The 18,840-nt window shown below is 48.0% G+C and overlaps 1 protein-coding gene across 1 annotated transcript in view; it reads left to right on the forward strand.

The window, feature by feature from the left end:
* LOC115641038 (zinc finger protein 850-like) overlaps positions 1-18,840 on the forward strand; it is a 110,357-nt gene that overhangs the window by 65,432 nt on the left and 26,085 nt on the right. The window contains exon 5 of the mRNA XM_030544153.1: positions 8,996-9,447. Within this exon, the coding sequence (XP_030400013.1) occupies positions 8,996-9,447 (452 nt within the window). The remainder of the gene's footprint in view (positions 1-8,995; positions 9,448-18,840) is intronic.

Genomic DNA, 18,840 nt, shown 5'->3' on the forward strand with positions numbered 1-18,840 from the left:
GTGGTTAGAGCACTAGCTTAGGACCTGCAAAGCCCAAGTTCATCTCCCTGCTCCACTCCAGGCTGCCTGTGCAAACTTGGATAAATCACTTTGGTCCAGGTCTTCAAAGGTATATAGGTGCTTAACTCCCATTGAAATCATTGGTCTTCTGCAGATTTCAGTAGGAGTTTGATACCTAAATGCCACTGAGGATCTGGGCATTAATTTCCCAGTGTTTCAGCTCCCCATTTGTAACACAGGGATAATAATACTTCCCTACCTCATAACCTTGTGAAGACATGTGTATTGAAGACTGTGAGCTGCTCAGCTACTGCAGTACTGGAGGCGGTATAAGTACCTAGCTACCTCACTAAAAATGGTGCAGTGTGGATACAGTGGTGTGGGGTTCTGCACAAGCTTCCCCAGGTATAAATCTGCTAATGTAGCCCCTGCTGCCATGTCCTCATTGCAATCTTTAGGAAGCTAACTTGATTAAAACTAGAGCATGTCTGCACAAGCTTCAAATCTGCTGCAGCGTAGACAGACCTGAAGATTTGGAAGGTGCTAGTGTAGACAAGGCAGTGTGCTTTTAAGGCACAAAATGTAACCCTGCTGCCTGGTGATGTAAGCCAGATTCAAATATATAGTGTTTCCTCTTAAAAATAACCAACACGATGACTCAAGCCCTCACTCAGAAACTTGGGAAAACAAAATATCTCCCTGGGCACTCTTAGCAGGCAACACTTTGCTTCTGGCAAGCACCAGGTCTATGTATAAAACAAAGTATCAGAGGGTAGCCGTGTTAGTCTGGATCTGTAAAAGCAGCAAAGAATCCTGTGGCACCTTAGAGACTAAAGATGCTCCAAAACGTCTGTTAGTCTATAAGGTGCCACAGGATTCTTTGCTGCTCGTATAAAACAAAGAAAATGATATTAAGGGGAAACAGAACACAGTGTTAATTTGGGAATACACAACAATAAATCAACCATATATTTATATGAATTAATAAGTACAACAGCCACTCCTGCAGTGCCTTGGGCAGTAGTCCTTTGCCTCAGTTTCCTTACCTGCTGCGATGAATATCTAGGGGACAAATGTCCTTTTGGCACCTTGCTTTAACTTGCTAGGGGGCTTCTCTTATGGACCAACCCACACAAGGCTGGTTGTCAGCGATTAGTGAAGCACACTGCCTTGTCTGCATTACTCTGTTAACATGTGTTAGCTAACCTTCCAAACCCTCATCTAGTGTCGGAGCAGATTGTGGACCACCGGAAGCAACTCCAGCTAGGCTAAGGACTGGAATCCATCTGCCTTATGGGTGGATGGATGTTTTGTTGGCTTCCAAATTAGCTAATTAAATATAAATGAGTTTGTAAAGTGGGAAAGTATCAGAGGGGTAGCCATGTTAGTCTGGATCTGTAAAAGCAGCAAAGAGTCCTGTGGCACCTTATAGACTAACAGACGTATTGGAGCATGAGCTTTCGTGGGTGAATATCCACTTCCTCAGACTTTGTCACCCACCAATACGTTTGTTAGTCTATAAGGTGCCACAGGACCCTTTGTCACTTTTTAAAATGGGAAAGATGTTGTATGACGAGTGGGAGCAGAGAAGGAGGAGCAGGTTCCAGCAAGGTATATACTGATGATGGTCCACAGACTCGGGGATGGGAGGATGTTAGCTTAGGAGGGGGCTACCCTATATTGCTGCAGAGGAACAGACAAGGATGAGCTTGGCACACGGTCTCTCACCATAGGCTTAATAAATCCTTGTTCCGTGCAGCCCTGCCTGCTTAGTTACATTGTTCTAATGCAAGGGGATGTGGCTCGCTCTGTCTACTCAGCATACCGGAGTTGAGCTTCCTGAGTCAGACGCTGCTGCCGAGTGCCACCATTGCGACCCGGAAGGAAGCCTGGACTGATCAGCTCAGCTGCTGCCTAGCGCCCCTCTGTGCCCAGCCGGGGGGACTCTCTTTGGGGGCTGGACCCAGCCGCTGGGGCAGCCCCGGACTCTGCCGACACCAGCCCCTGAGCGGGAGCCTGCAGGTGAGGGGAGAGCCCCGGGGGAAGGGCTGGGGCCGGGCAGGAAAGTGACTCTGCAGCAACGGCCCCTCCTCGGAGGGTGGCTGCGAGTCCCGGAGCTGCTGCCCTCCCCAGGCTCTGCCCCCTGATCGCCCGCAGGAGCCAAGCCAGCTCCGGGGCAGCGAACACTCCGGGCCAGGGACCGAGTCTCCCAGCCCGAGGGGAGGGGGCGGGAGGGAGACGGGCAGAGACTGGAAGGGGCAGCAGGAGCGATCAATGGGGAGCGAGATTCCCGGCTCTCAGGGCGGATTAGCTTTTTGTGGACTCAGCACCAAACATATTTGTGGGACCCATTGGGGAAACAGGGCATGTGATGGGGGCGATCCGCAGAGTGAGGGGCCGGTTGGAGCGGTGAGGTGCAGCACAGTGGGAGTAGCCCCACTCAGCCCAGCACAAGGGCACTGTTTACAAACCCACAACTGCTAGGGCTGCCCAACCCTGCCCTGCAGTGTGCCCCTTCTACAATGCCCCCCTGACCCTATGCCCAGCGCCCCTTCACCCAGAGACCTCCCCTACAGAGCCTATGTCTGGTGCCACCTCGCCCAGAGACCTCCCCCACAGGTCTCTATGCCCAGCACCCCCTGCCTAGAGACCTCTCGCACCGACCTCCCACCAGAACTGCACAGCACACTGCCCAGCTCTCCCACCCACAGATCCCCTACTGTCCAGCGCCCCCTTCACAGTCCCACGATCACAGCTTTACAGCGCCCCATATTCCTGAGGGAATTCTGCATCAAATTCTGTGCATAATATTTTAAAATTCTGCAATTTTTTTTTTACAATAAATAAATGTAGAAGCTCCACCATGGCAGTGGGGAGCACAGGCCACTGGCTGCATGGAGGTGAGAGAATACCCTGCAGCCTCCCCTGCCCCCCAGGACAGGACTTGACAGTGAGGCTGAACCTTACTCTGAGGGTACGTCTTCACTACCCGCCGTATCGCGGGTAGCAATCGATTGCCCGGGGATCGATATATCGTGTCTCATCTAGACGCGATATATCGATCCCCGAACGCGCTTATATCGATTCCGTAACTCTACCAACCCGAACGGAGTTGCGGAATCGACAGGGGAAGCCACAGACATCGATCCCGCGCCGTGAGGACGGTGAGTAATTCAATCTTAGATACTTCGACTTCAGCTACGTTATTCACGTAGCTGAAGTTGCGTATCTAAGATCGATTTTCCCCCTTAGTGTAGACCAGCCCTGACACAGCACAAGGGCCAAGCCTGCCACAGAAACACCCTGGGGCCCTGCCCCTTTTGCCACAGGCACGCCAGATGTGGGTAGGGAGGCTCAGCCTAGCAGCAGGATCCAAGTGCAGAGGGATTTAGTGAGTGGGGATCCAGATGGGGGTAAGAGGGTTCTGTGTGGGGCAGTCTGAGTGCAGCCAGCTCAATGGGGGATCTGGATGCACGAGGAGGTTCCAGGTGCAGGGGCAATGGGAGTCTGCAGAGGGGACCAAGTGAAAGTGGTTGGAGCTCAGCAGAGGGGTGTCTGGGTGCAGGGGAGGTGGGGTTCATTTGTGTGGGGGTCCAGGTGTAGGTAGTTGGGGTTCAGTGGGGAGGGTGTCTGTGTGAGCTCGTTGGGGTGGTACAGATGCAGGGGAGGTGGGGCTTGTCAGGGTGAGGGTTTATGGGCCTGCTTAACAGGGCAGCCCCAGTTGCTGCCAATGGGATCCGCATGCTGGGCCCCCACTTCCCCTATCTCCTTCTCTTCCCAATCCCATGCCCCTTCCCTACCACTCCATCTCCTTCCCATCCCACCCGTTCCTTCCCCACTGCGTCTTTCCCCCTGCCCCCTTCTCTTCCCCATCCCATGCCCCTTCCCAACTGCTCCATCTTCTCCCCAGTCTTGGGGGGCAGAGGGGAAACCGCCCCCCAGCACAAGCCGGCAGAGCGGATTGGGGCCGGGTCGCTCCACTTCCTGCCACCCGACCCCACACTCATGGGGAGGTGGGAAATGGAGTGACCCATCCCCAGCCTGCCCCGTTCTGCTCCACTGGCTTCGAACAGGCAATCTTCAAGTGATCTATTCCCTGTCACCCATTCCCAGCTTCTGGCAAATAGAGGCTAGAGAGGGACACCATCCCTGCCCATCCTGGGTAATAGCCATTGATGGACTTAGCCTCCATGAATTTATCTAGTTCCTTTCTGAACTCCTTCAATAACCTCTGAGGTGGATGGTTTAGAGCTTGTCTGCTGAAATAAAGTGACCAACTGTTTTCTCAACCAGGCAGAACTTAAAGCATACGCAGAGAGAGAATCTGGGGGAAGCGGAGTGTGAAAAGGACCAAAGCCCTTTCTGAAACCTCCCCAATCACCCTTCTTACCCTGACAGGCTGCAGAATAACATCCATGTTTTGCTCCACATCACTTCATTCTGCCAGGGGAAGGGAAATGGCTGTAGTGAAGCTGAAACAGGTAGGAGATTTTCAGGAGTTCCTCTGATAGATGGAGGGGACACAAAATACACAGATATGATTGGGTCAAAAGCTGCTAGGCCCATTTAATAGGGGCTTGGTTTTACAAATAGGTGGATTGGGCTGGGATGGAAATTTCCCCATCTGTGGGACAGGAGTTAACCCTCTAAAGTGCCCTGGAGCTACTGCCCAAGAAGCAGCATCTTTCCTCTCTGCAGGACAGGGGCCACTGTGATAGTTTCCAGCCATGGGTGAATTTCTGGCTGAACCTCTCAGCTGTGTGGATATCTAAATGTGGGCACTGTAGCTCACAAGGGGAAGGAGAAGAGCTGGCTGGATTTTCCCATCAAACATGTACAGGTCTGTCGCATCTTACGCGCATTTAACATGCGCGATTTCAGCTTTATGCGGTCGGCAGAAACAAAAAGAGAAAAATAACAATTGAAATACTGTTTCTGTACTGCGGGCGATTCCGCCCGCCATTCAACTCAATGTAATTTTAACTATACACGGCTTTCGCTTTACGTGCTAACCGCGGAACGGAACCCCCGCGTAAGATGAGACTCACCTGTAGTTCAGTTAAAAATGAAGTTCTCTGTGAGGAAATGCTGAATTCAACATTTTTACATTTTATGTTGGGATAATCAACAGGAAGACATTTCATTTCCACATTTGCAAATAGATTTTTTTTTCTAAACTTTTCTTTGTTCCCAACCTTTGATTATTTCAAAGTTCACCCCAGTGGAAAAAAGTTTTAATTATCAGGACCTCGCACAGAATTAAAGTTCCATTTTCTGAGCAGCTCTAGCAGGGAGGTGAGAGGATGGAAAACAAAAAGCAATATTCCTGTGGTGACAGTTTCATGGCCTGATTCATGTAAAGTAGGGGAGAGCAGCAGGTCTTTGAAGGGCATAATATCATCTGTGATAAGTGGCACCACTAGGAATAAGAAACCAATTTGGAAGTACAATTGCAAATGTTGTTTAAGGACACAACATGTTGGAGACTGGAGCAAAGGGGACAGTCTGGAGCCTGTGACTGACTTGGTGGGGTTTGCATTGGAGCAGAGTACTAGTAGTTGTTGTTTCAGGCACTTGTGACCTTCGGAGAGGTGGCTGTGTATTTCTCCAAGGAGGAATGGGCTCTGATGGACCCTGGTCAGAAAGCCCTCTACAGGGACGTCATGCAGGACAATTATGAGACGCTGATCTCACTGGGTAAGGAACCATTTCCTCAGATCATGACTTGTCAGATTAAACAAGTGTTGCCAAGGAGTAAGAAAGATTCAGACTTGCTGGGGATCTGCCCATAGTGGGTGCTGTTAGGATACTTTACGGCCTACTCATTGGTGTATTAGTGTAACCCACTGGTAAAGGTGTGCTACAGTTCCTCTTCAATGCCCATCCCATAGAGGAATCAATATGCCATAGCCCCAGATAAAGAGGCTTATTTCAAACTGAAACAGCTCCTGATTTTAGCTCTGGAGATCATCATTTCAGTCCCTGGTGTTCAAGATAGTGGCTGTCAAACTAGCACTATCAGGCAAGTTCCCTGGAATAAGTCACAGGCACAACCATGTCTATACATTTGTGGGAGCAGGATCTGGGCAGCTTCCTCCCTGCTGCTGGGCAGAAACAGTAAAATCAGGCACATCCCTGAACCACCACCTGAGTAGGAGTGGGAGAAGCCACACCCTAGAGTGGCTGACTGCGTGAGCATCAAAAACCACCTCTTCACTCAGCCTGCACAATAACACTGTTCCACTATCATCCACCCAGAATAGGACCGCATGCTATGTCTGGGACTGCTACCCAGTCTCTGCTGGTCATCTCACACATACACACACACCCCTCCATCTCCATCCTCAGAGATGTAGCTGTGTATGCTTAGCAATGGGATAGTGGTCTAACATTGCTGCTGTCACAGTGTCATTAAATCCATTGATGCATGGAGATCCCTGAAATCTTACAAGGGGCCCACCACAATTCCCAAGAGACATCTTATTGTCCCCAAAGGCCTCTGCTTACATTTTCCCATCTGTTCCCATGAAATGTCACTTCTTCCCCAGGAACATTGCATAGCAGCCATGCCTTCACTTTGTTTCTTCTCAGGACACCCAGGGCTGTGAGTTACCCTGTCACTATCTGCCACCAGCGCAAAGGAAACTTGCCTGTACTAGCTGGGTGTTAGCTCCCTAATACAACCAGCTTCTCTATCATGCAAGCACAGTGCTCTTTGCACTGCAGGTTGACAACAGATGCACTCAAGCCTTTAAGTCAGCTCAAAGTGTCCCCCCTGAGGTGTCCTGTCCCTGATTACTGGATACCCATAGAAATCCCAGAGGAACGCTGCCCCAGTTCACCAGTTAAACCTTAGCTTATGGCTTCTTTATCGCACACAGACCTTGAGTTCAGTTATTGTAAAATAAAAGGAAATTTATTCAAGGAAGAACAGAGATTCAACTAGAAACAAGGGTGAGTGATGTACACAAAGGATTACATATAATACAGAATCTTGAAACATGAACTAGGGCCTATCCTTATCAATAGTTACCTTTCCTATCTAATTAAGTAGGTTCTGTCCCAAAAGTTCAGTCCTTTGCAGTGGTAGCTAGCCCCAAGGAACTCTGATCCAGTCTTTCATGAAGCAGCCCTGCCCAGCCAGGTATCTCCTCAGTGAATGGATGCAGACTATCTCCACCCTGAGATACACTGAACTAGTTTATGTCTTTATTCCCAGACAGGGCGATCCCCTCTCTGTCATATCATTCCTTTTCACTTCCAAATTACTTCGATGTTTATAGTTTTTTCCATTGACTTTTCTGGGTTGGTGCAAAGCTAGACAAATGAGTCTTGCATTATATCACCAGCTGACCCAGGATGGGCCCAACTCCCTCCTGCTTGAATGGGCTAACACAGAGGTATATTATTGCCTTTTAATTCACTCTCACTTCATAACCCTGAGACCATATTTTCAATATACCGTATATACTCATTCATTAGACTGTTCATTTATAAGCCAACCCCCCAAAATGGATAGGTAAAAATAGCAAAAATGGTATGACCCTTTCATAAGCTAACCCTATATTTCAGGGGTTGGAAAACTTTGGCTCCTGGCCCATCAAGGTAAGCCACTGGCGGGTTGGGACATTTTGTTTACTTAGAGCATCTGCAGGCATGGAGCCCCTCAGCTCCCTGTGGCCGCAGTTCGCCATTCCCAGCCAATGGGAGCTGCAGGAAGTGGCGTGAACCATGGCCACAGGTAACTGAGGGACTCCATACCTCCAGACGCTCCAGGTAAACAAAACAAAAATGTATTAGATATTCAATTCAATGATTCCATAGAGTTTAAAATCATCAAATTTTGGTGTAGACCTGTTTATAAGCCGACCCCTGCTCTTTGATGCATCACCTTTTTACCAAAAATATTTGGCTTATGAACGAGTATATACAGTAGTTACATTCTTCCTGAAATATTACATCATGTGGTGGTTGTATCTATACAAGCTTTCAGTGGAGACTTCACATGCTTCCCTTTATGGATAAATACCATGAAACTGCAGTGTATCAGGTGTAGTGAGTTTGTCTGGTCTGAGGCAGGAGTGCTTGTATAGAACAGTGAACTCTTTGCCAGTTGGCATCAGTGGTCCTTTGTGTCACACTAACCCTATATTTCTTCTGTGGGTAGGATTTGTGACTCCTAAACCTGACTTGATCTCACAGCTAGAACGAGGAGAGGTGTCATGGGTCCTGGATCTCCAGGGCTCTGAGAAAAGTGACATGCTGACAGGAACCTGCATAGGTGAGGAATCAGATAAACTGACTCAGAAATCATTAAGGCGTGAACAAAACAGTTGAGATTCCCACTGAGGCCCTGTGAGCTGCCCCAGTTCTGCCTCATTTCACCCAGGACATGACTGTCCCCAGCCCATCCATATCCTCTTGCCAGATGTCACTCTGGCTTCCCACCCACCCTAGCTGATGTCTGGCACTAGCTGTCTCCCCATGAGTGTTTGGATAGAGTGTAAAGGTAGAATTGGTACCCTCCCCTGCAGTTATTTCCGTTTGTTCTCCACATTCCCCTTTCTGAGGTTCTCTGTCTGGATTTTCTCTCTGTCCCAGCAGGTGATGGGACAATGAATGAGAACAAGGAGGAGAATTCTCAGCAGGAAGGTCCTGAGCAAGTGGAACCCCAGGGGACGTTATCAGGAAGATCGGAAGGGGATGTTTCCCAGACTTCTGAGCAAGGAGAAGCCTGTCAGACACAGCTCAGGCCTCAGAGAAACCTCTCTGGGGAGACAAGGGGTAAATCCAGTTACCGTGGGAGAAGTCTCAAAGGCATCCCAATCTGTCAGGTGACCCACTTGGGAAAGGGACCAAAGACACTTGGTGACTCAGGGGAAAGATACAATAGCATCTCACACATTATTAGTCAGCAGAGAATCTGCAGAGCAGGAAAATCCAAGAAATGCACTGACTGTGGAAAAAGTTTTGCTTATAAATCGGAACTTGATAGACACAATAGAATCCACACCGGAGATAAACCCTATAAATGCCTAAACTGTGGGAAAAGCTTCACTTTGAGCTCCACCTTGATAAAACATCAGAAAACTCACACAGGGGAGAGACCCTATAAGTGTCCTAACTGTGGGAAAAGATTCCGTCAGAGTTCACACCTTGCTAGACATGAGGGAACCCACAGGGAAGAAAAGCCCTTTAAATGCCCTGACTGTGCAAAGCATTTCAGTTGCACCACAAACCTTCTTACCCATCAGAGAATTCATACAGGAGAGAAGCCCTACAAGTGTCAACACTGCGGGAAAAGCTTCACACACCATTCATACCTTCTGGGCCATCAGAGAATCCACACAGGAGAGAAACCCTATAAGTGTCGACACTGTGGGAAAAGCTTTACACACCGCTCAAACCTTAGTACGCATCAGAGAATCCACACAGGAGAGCGACCTTGCAAACCTAAGGACTGTGGGAAAAGCTTCAGTGTGAGCTCAGATGTGATTGGCCAGTAAAAGCTGGAAGGGAAACTGGTGGGGGACAGAAACCATCTTCAACAAAGACTGTATCTTGCTAGGTTAAGTTATAGTCTTTTAGATGACTTTTCACTTTTATTTGCTTGTAACTGTTTCCGACTTTATCCCTTTTACTTGGTATCACTTAATCTATGTCCTTTTGTTAAGAAGTTTGTTTTGCTTTCATTCTAAATCATCACTGTTGTGTACGTTTTGTAAAGTGTGCGCTTCTAGAAAGCAGACAGGATGGAGTGTTTTACTAGGCCTCTGTAGGGGCAGAGAACCTAACTCTTTCTGAGAGTTCAGTGGGAGGGACTGGTCCCTGCTGTAGGATGGTTTTGGGGTGAACTCAGGTCTGGGAGGGTACTGAGGTCAGTCTGCAAGGAGTAACTGGATTGGGCAAAGCCAGGGTGAAGATTATGGGCTGCTGGCAGGCTGTTGAGAGGGGAACAGCTCTGAACCAAAGCTACAGAGCCACAAATCATCCATGGGTACAAGGGAAACACTGACTGAATCCCTCACTGGCCTGGGTGAACTCCAAATCATCACACTTGGCAACCCACTATCCTCAAAAACATCTCCATTCCCCATCAATAAGATCATTTCTCTGCTTATGCACCTAAACACCCACTCTGGCACCACACCTATGAATACCAGCTGAGTCACAAATCCTGGGGCATCTCCAAGTGCGTCTTCATTGACTTCGGTACAGTGGACATCTTTCTCAAAACTGACGCAACTTGGGCACTATAGATTACTTTGTGTCTCAAGCCTGTTCTTGATCTGGCAGAGGCAATCATGCAGGTCCTCTTTCTCTGGACCAGTTGCCATGGAAACTGTTCCAAGAGTATAGAGTGACCCATCCATTCCCCACGCTTCAGTGTGGTTCTGGGTATTTCATGGCTGGCTCTCCACAACTCCCTTATCTGCTGGCCTGAACTAACAGTTGAATTTTTCTCAGAATTCTGCCCACAGCACTGCTTGGCCCCAGGAAATGGGCAGTGGGCACTAGTTCCTCAGTGGTTGCATGCCACGGGTAGCTGGCCAGGCAGAGCTATCCACTGAGTATGGTCCTTGATTTCTGTCCAAATACAGCAACTACAGTGATGTGTTTTGGAAACAACCACAGACACTGTGCCCAGTCACGCTATGTTTGAGCCGGAACTAGCTGTACTGCGCATCTATCGTCTGGTGACCTCACATAGGCACAAAATGGAGCATATGTGCGCACACCAACAATCCCCACAATAAACCCATCAGATGCCTGCAGCCCCTCAAGACTTCACCTGGCATAGTCACCGCTTTAGATTTTGTTATAGAACTACTTGAGTCCAATGGGTTCACAATGGGTGGATGTTTTCTGGCTTCCAAATTAATTAAATATGAATGTATTTGTAAAATGGGAAAAATGTTGTATGATTTTCCTTGAAATCCTGACTGTTTGGTTATATTTAGGCTTGAAAGAATTAGATTTTTATTGATAAATGTCAATAACCATCAATTTTGCTGTACAGACAAGCCAACAATAAAACATTTCCATCAATCATCATCTAAATTTATAGACAGGCAAAGTAAGAAAAATGCTGCTTGAGAACTTGTTAGAGTTTGGCAATTAAGGCAATTTACTTTGTATATTTTGACATGATGTTGCAAAGTTGTGTTTCAATGCTTATAAAAAAATTAAATTTTTGAATCAACACATCTATTGTCATTAAGAAAAAAACTATTCTCTAATTCCCCCCAACTTCCCACAACTCTGAAAAATTAAATAAATATGTTTAAAATCAAATTATAAAAATGAAACTTGAATTATCTCAAGCATAGTTCTATTGACTGTTTACTATTGAAAGGGGAGGTGGCTGTGTTCTCTCTACTGGGGTTGAGCTTCGTGGGTCAGATGCTGCAGCTTATGCATCTATTAAGACCAGGAAGGAAACCTGGAACCTGATTTCAATTGATCAGTTCAGCTGCTTGAAAAGAGATCTGCAATAACCACCCTCTGTGCCCAACCGAGGGGGGATTTTCTGCGGTGGCTGGACCCAGTCCATGGGGCAACCCTGGGCTCTACTGACACCAGCCCCTAAGCCTGAGCCTGAAAGTGAGGAGAGACACCCGGGGGAAAGGGCTGGGGCCAGGCAGGAAAGTGACTCTGCCCCTCCTTGCCCCAGTTCTGCTCCTGGGGGGGTCTGTGAGTCCCAGAGCTGCTGCCCTCCCTGACCCCCCCAGGCCCTGCTCCCCAAGTGCCTGCAGGAGCCGAGCCAGCTCCAGGAGAGTGAACGCCCCGGGCCGGGCCAGGGACTGAGTCTCCCAGCCCGAGGGGAGGCGGCAGGAGGGACACAGGGATAGAGACTGGAAGGAGCAGCAGGAGCAATCAGTGGGGAGGGAGGTCCCAGCTCCCAGCCCCATTCCCTACAGCACCCCGGTGCAGATTGACTTTCCTAGGGAGGTGAGGAGCAGGAAGAGAAAAAGCCAGTTCCTGCCTTGTGCTGTTGGCAGAAGGTGCTGCCCTCAGGACAGTGTCAGAAGGCATCTCCTTATATTAATTGGTAGATACGGTGGAAAAGGACACTACAAGCATTTCATTAAATACCTGTTATGGTGATGTAGTAGCACCTGGAGATACTGAGAGCAGAGCCTCATTTGGCTTTCTGCTGCACACATGGTTAGAGAAAGTCACTGAAGTGTTTATAATTTATGCACAAGACAGACAAAGAGTGGGAGGGGAAACAGAAGGAAAGGAATTTGTGCAAACTTACAGTTGTGGTTAGTAGCAAAGCAGAGAAAAGATCGCAGTGATTCCTAGCCATTACACCTCACAAAGGATTTGTCTACATGGGAACACTCAGGAAATTTAATCTAAATTAACTAAATGTTATTAATTTAAAACAGAATAATTAAATAGCACTAAACCCCTGCATGGACATTTGCATTCAGATTAAAGTGATTAAAGTGACCTTAATTCAGTTTAGTTTAATTCACATTGGGTGACTTAAATTCTAAATAAAGATGTCAACATGGAGTTTAATGCATTTTAATTAATCTGTTTTAAATTCACACCCTTAGTTAATTCAGATTATTTTTCCTGAATTATTCTGTGTAGACAAACCCTGATTGCATAGGCTGCTGTGTGCAGCTTCTATCTTTGGCCATGTCTACATCTAAAATTTTGCAGCGCTGGTTGTTACAGCTGTATTAGTACAGCTGTATAGGGCCAGCGCTGCAGAGTGGCCACACTTACAGCAACCAGCACTGCAAGTGGTGTTAGATGTGGCCACACTGCAGCGCTGTTGGGCGGCTTCAAGGGGGGTTCCGGGAACGCGAGAGCAAACCGGGAAAGGCGACCAGCTTCGCCGCGGTTTGCTCTCGCGTTCCCGGAGCCACCCAGCAAACCGCAGGGAAGGAGACCTGCTTGCTCGGGGTTCCGGGAACGAGAGAGCAAACCGGGGAAGGAGACCAGCTTCGCCGCGGTTTGCTCTCGCGTTCCCGGAGCCACCCAGCAAACCGCAGTGAAGGAGACCTGCTTGCTCGGGGTTCCGGGAATGAGAGAGCAAACCGGGGAAGGAGACCAGCTTCGCCGCGGTTTGCTCTCGCGTTCCCGGAGCCACCCAGCAAACCGCAGGGAAGGAGACCTGCTTGCTCGGGGTTCCGGGAACGAGAGAGCAAACCGGGGAAGGAGACCAGCTTCGCCGCGGTTTGCTCTCGCGTTCCCGGAGCCACCCAGCAAACCGCAGGGAAGGAGACCTGCTTGCTCGGGGTTCCGGGAACGAGAGAGCAAACCGGGGAAGGCGACCAGCTTCGCCGCGGTTTGCTCTCGCGTTCCCGGAGCCACCCAGCAAACCGCAGGGAAGGAGACCTGCTTGCTCGGGGTTCCGGGAACGAGAGAGCAAACCGGGGAAGGAGACCAGCTTCACCGCGGTTTGCTCTCGCGTTCCCGGAGCCACCCAGCAAACCGCAGGGAAGGAGACCTCCTTGCTCGGGGTTCTGGGAACGAGAGAGCAAACCGGGAAAGGAGACCAGCTTGATTACCAGAGGCTTCCTCCTTCCACGAAGTCAAGAAAAGCGCTGGTAAGTGTCTACATTGGATTACCAGCGCTGGATCACCAGCGCTGGATCCTCTACACCCGAGACAAAACGGGAGTACGGCCAGCGCTGCAAACAGGGAGTTGCAGCGCTGGTGGTGCCCTGCAGATGTGTACACCTTCAAAGTTGCAGCGCTGTAACTCCCTCACCAGCGCTGCAACTTTCTGATGTAGACAAGCCCTTTGTTCCCTTTCTTTAGTTTGCCTCCTTCAGTAACTGCTGAGGAGGATGGTTTAGGGCTTGTGTGCTGAAAGGCAGAATTTAAAGCATATGCAGGGAGAGAGTCTGGGGGAAGTGGGGTATGAAAAGGCCCAAAGCCCTTTCTGAAACCACCCCAATTGCCCTTTTCATCCTGACAGGCTGCAGAATAAACATCCGTGTTCTGCTTCAAATCACTTATTTCTGCCAGGGAGGGAAATGGCTACAGTGAAGCTGGAACAGGATGGAGATTTTCAGGGATTCCTCTGATAGATCAGCGGGAGGAGACACACTAAATACACAAGTGTGACTGGGTTAAAAGATACTAGGCCCATTTAATATGGGCTTGGTTTTAAGAATAGTGCAATTGGGCTGGGATGGAAAATTACCCATCTGTGGGACAGGAGTTAACCCTCTAAAGTGCCCTGGAGCTACTGCCCAAGAAGCACAATCTTGCTTCTCTGTGCAGGGCAGAAGCTACTGTTATGGCTTCCAGCCATGGGTGAATTTCTGGCTGAACCTCTCAGCTGTGTAAAGATCTAAATGTGGGTGTTGTAGCTCACAAGGGGAAGGAGGAGAGCTGGTTGGATTTTCCTATCGAAATATATAGTTCAATCAGAAATGAAGTTCTCAGTGAGGAAATGGTGATTTCAACTCCTTTTCAAATAATCAACAGGAACACATTTCATTTTGACAGTTCCAAACAGATTTTTTTTCCTAAACTTTTCTTTGCCTGCAAACTTTGGCTATTTCATAGCTTCACCCCAGTGAAAAGAAAAGAATTTCCTGCAGGATGGAAGTTCTGTTTTCTGAGCAGCTCTAGCAGGGAGGTGAGGGGATGGGAAGCAAAGAGCAATATTGCTATGGTGACAGTTTCATGGCCTGAGTCCTGCTGTGGGTAATTTACAGTAAAGACAGGAGAGGAACAGGTCTGTGAAGGGAAGAATGGGCAATGGAATAAGTGTCACCATTGGGTATAAGGAATTAATTTATAGATGGAACTACAATTGTTATTGAAAGGCACAGCAGAGGGGACAATCTAGGGTCCCTGGGACTGACCTGCTGAGGTTTTCATTGGAGCAGAATACTAGCAGCTGTTATTTCAGGATCTGGTGACCTTCAGCCAGGTGGTTGTGTATTTCTCCAAGGAAGAATGGGCTCTGATGGACCCATGTCAGAGAGCCCTCTACAGCGATGTCATGCAGGAGAATTATGAAACGCTGATCTCACTGGGTAAGGAGCCATTTCCCCAGGTCAAGACTAGTCAGATTAGACAAGTGTTGTCAAGGGATAAGAAAGATACAGACTTTCTGGGGAATCTGCCCACGGTGGGTGCTGTTAGGATACTTTGCAGCATAGTCACTAGTGTGTTAGTATAACCCACTGGGAAATATGTGCTGAAGCTCCTCTTCAATGCCCATCCCACAGAGGATGTCAGTCTGCCTTAGCCCCAGATAAAGAGGCTTAGTTCAACTGCAGCAGCTCCTGACTTTAACTCTGGAGGTCACCATTTCAGTCTCTGGTGTGTCGCCCAAAATGGTGGTTGTCAAACTAGTACCTGCAGGAAAGTCCCTGGAATAAGCCACAGGCACAACCATTTCTGTACATTTGTGGGAGCAGGATCTGGGGCAGCTTCTTCCCTGCTGCTGGGCAGAAACAGTAAAAATCAGGCACATCCCTGAACCATCACCTGAGTCAGAGGTGAGAGGAGCCGAACCCTGGAGTGCCTGTTTGCACCAACAAGCACCTCTTCACTCAGCCTGCACGATAACACTGTTCCACTATCACCCAGCCAGAGGACGAGCACATGCTATGTCTGGGGTTTGATACCCAGTCTCTGCTGGTCATCTCTCTTTCACACACACAAAATCACTGCACACAGAGATGTAGCTGTGTATGCTTAGCAATGGGACAGTGGTCTAACATTGCTGCTGTAACAGTGTCTTTAAATCCAGTGATGCATGGAGATCCCTGAAATCTTACAAGGGGTCCACCACAACTCCCAAGAGACATCTCATTGTCCCCAAAGGCCTCTGCTTACATTTTCCCATCTGTTCCCATGAAATGTCACCTGTGCCCCAGGAACATTGCACAGCAGCCATGCCTTCACTCTCACCCTGTCACCACCTGCTTCCAGCACAAAGGGCTCTTGTTTGTATTAGCTGGTTATTAGTTACCTAATGTAATCAGCCTCTTGGTCACTCAAGCACTCTGCTCTGCCTTTGCCCTGAAGCTTAAAAGATACACCCTAGTCAGCCCAAACATCCCCCTGAGGTGTCCTGTCTCTGATTACTAGATACCCATAGAAATGCCAGAGGAACACTGAACCCTTGTTTACCAATTTACCCACCGCTCCTTTATCACACACAGCACTTGAGTTCAGTTAGCATAAAACAAAAGGAAATTTTATTTAAGAAAAGACTGCGATTCAACTAGACACAAGTGTGAGATGGACACAAATGGTTATGTATAAAACCAAATCATAAAATGCAAACTAGGGCCTAGACTTGTCAACAGTTCCTTTACCTATATAATCATAGGACTGGAAGGGTCAGAGACAGTCCAGTCCCCTGCACTCATGGCAGGACCAAGAATCCCTGACAGGTGTTTGTCTAACCTGCTCTTAAAAATCTCCAGTGATGGAGATTCCACATCCTCCCTAGGCAATTTAACAACTCTGTTTAACCACCCTGACAGGGAGTTTTTCCTAATTTCCAGCCTAAACCTCTCTTGCTGCAATTTAAGCCCAATTGCTTCATGTCCTATCCTCAGAGGTTAAAGAGAACAATTTTTCTCCCTCTTCCTTGTAACAACCTTTTTTGTACTTGAAAACTCTTATCGTGTCCCCTTTCTGTCTTCTCTTTTCCAGACTAAACTAACACAATATTTTTAATCTCTTCCCTCATACGCCATATTCTCCAGACTTTTAATCATTTTTGTTGTTTTTCTCTGGACTCTCTCCAGTTTGTCCACCTCCTTCCTGAAATGTGGTGCCAAGAACTGGACACAATACTCCAGTTGAGGCTTAATCAGCGTGGAGTAGAGCTTCTCATGTCTTGCTTACAACACTCCTGCTAATAGATCCCAGAATAATGTTTGCTTTTTTTGCCACAGTGTTACACTCTTGACTCATATTTAGCTTATGGTCCACTCTGACCCCCAGATCCCTTTCCATAGTACACCTTCCTAGGCAGTCATTTCCCATTTTGTATGTATGCAACTGATTGTTCCTTCCTAAGTGGAGTACTTTGCATTTGTCCTTATTGAATGTCATCCTATAAAGTAGATTATTTCCCCACAGTTCAAAGTCCTTTGCAGTGGTTGCTAGCCCCAAGGGGCTCAGACCTAGTCTGTCATAAAGCAGCCCCCTCGTCAAGGTATCTCCTCAGTGAATGGATGCAGATTGACTGTTTTCACCCAGTGACATCCTGAGTCAGTTTGTGTCTTTATTCCCAGACAAAGCAATCCCCTCCCTGTCATATCGTTTCTTTTCACTTCCAAGTGACTTCAATGCTTATAGTTTGTCCATTGACTTTTCTGGGCTGGTGCAAAGGTAGACAAATGAGCCTTACATTATATCAACAGCTGATCAGGGATGGGCACAACTCCCTCCCGCTTGAATGGGCCATCACAGAGGTATATTATTGCCTTCTGAGTCTCTATCATTCTTCAACCATAAGGGCATATTTTCAGTATAGTTAAAATATTCCTGAAATATGACATCTTGCAATGGTTATGAGTATCAATTATACAAACTTTCAGTAGAGGCTTCAAATGCTGCCCTTTATGGATAATTACCATGAAATAGGTATATCACGCGTAGTGAATTTGTCAGTTCTGAGGCAAGAGTTGCTTGTATAGAAAAGTGAATCCTTTGCCAGTTGGCACCAATTGTCCTTTGTGTGACACTAACCCTATTTTTCCCCCTTGAGTAGGATTTGTGACTCCTGAGCCTGACCTGCTCTCACAGCCAGAAGAAGGAGACGTGTCATGGGTCCTGGATCTCCAGGGCTCTGAGAAAAGCGACATGCTGACAGGAACTGCATAGGTGAGGAATCAGGTAAACTGACTCAGAAACCATTGAGGGATGAACAAAACAGCTGAGATTCCCACTGAGGCTCTGTGAGCTGCCCCAGTTCTGCCTCATTTCATCCAAGACATGACTGTCCCCAGCCCATCCATATCCTCAGGACAGACATTCCTCATGGCTGGTCACCCATCCTGACTGACACCTGGCACTAGCTCCCTCCCTGAGTGTTTGCATGTGGTGTACAGGCAGAATTGGTCCCCTCCCCCACAGTTATTTGGGTTTGTTCTCTACATTTCCCCTTTCTCATAGAATCATAGAATATCAGGGTTGGAAGGGACCTCAGGAGGTCATCTAGTCCAACCCCCTGCTCAAACCAGGATCAATTCCCAACTAAATCATCCCAGCCAGGGCTTTGTCAAGCCTGACCTTAAAAACCTCTAAGGATGGAGATTCCACCACCTCCCTAGGTAACCCATTCCAGTGCTTCACCACTCACCTAGTGAAAAAGTTTTTCCTAACATCCAACCTAAATCTCCCACACTGCAACTTGAGACCATTACTCCTTGTTCTGTCATCAGGTACCATTGAGAACAGTCTAGATCCATCCTCTTTGGAACCCTCTTTCAGGTAGTTGAAAGCAACTATCAAATCCCCCCTCATTCTTCTCTTCTGCAGACTAAACAATCCCAGTCCCTTCAACCTCTTCTCATAAGTCATGTGCTCCAGCCCCCTAATCATTTTTGTTGCCCTCCGTTGGACTCTTTCCAGTTTTTCCACATCCTTCTTGTAGTGTGGGGCCGAAAACTGGACACACTACTCCAGATGAGGCTTCACCAATGTTGAATAGAGGGGAATGATCACGTCCCTTGATCTGCTGGCAATGCCCCTACTTATACAGCCCAAAATGCCGTTAGCCTTCTTGGCAACAAGGGCACACTGTTGACTCATATCCAGCTTCTCATCCACTGTAACCCCTAGGTCCTTTTCTGCAGAACTGCTGCCTAGCCATTCAGTCCCTAGTCTGTA

Source organism: Gopherus evgoodei, unplaced genomic scaffold, assembly GCF_007399415.2.
Source record: "Gopherus evgoodei ecotype Sinaloan lineage unplaced genomic scaffold, rGopEvg1_v1.p scaffold_33_arrow_ctg1, whole genome shotgun sequence".
NCBI classification, from domain to species: domain Eukaryota; kingdom Metazoa; phylum Chordata; order Testudines; family Testudinidae; genus Gopherus; species Gopherus evgoodei.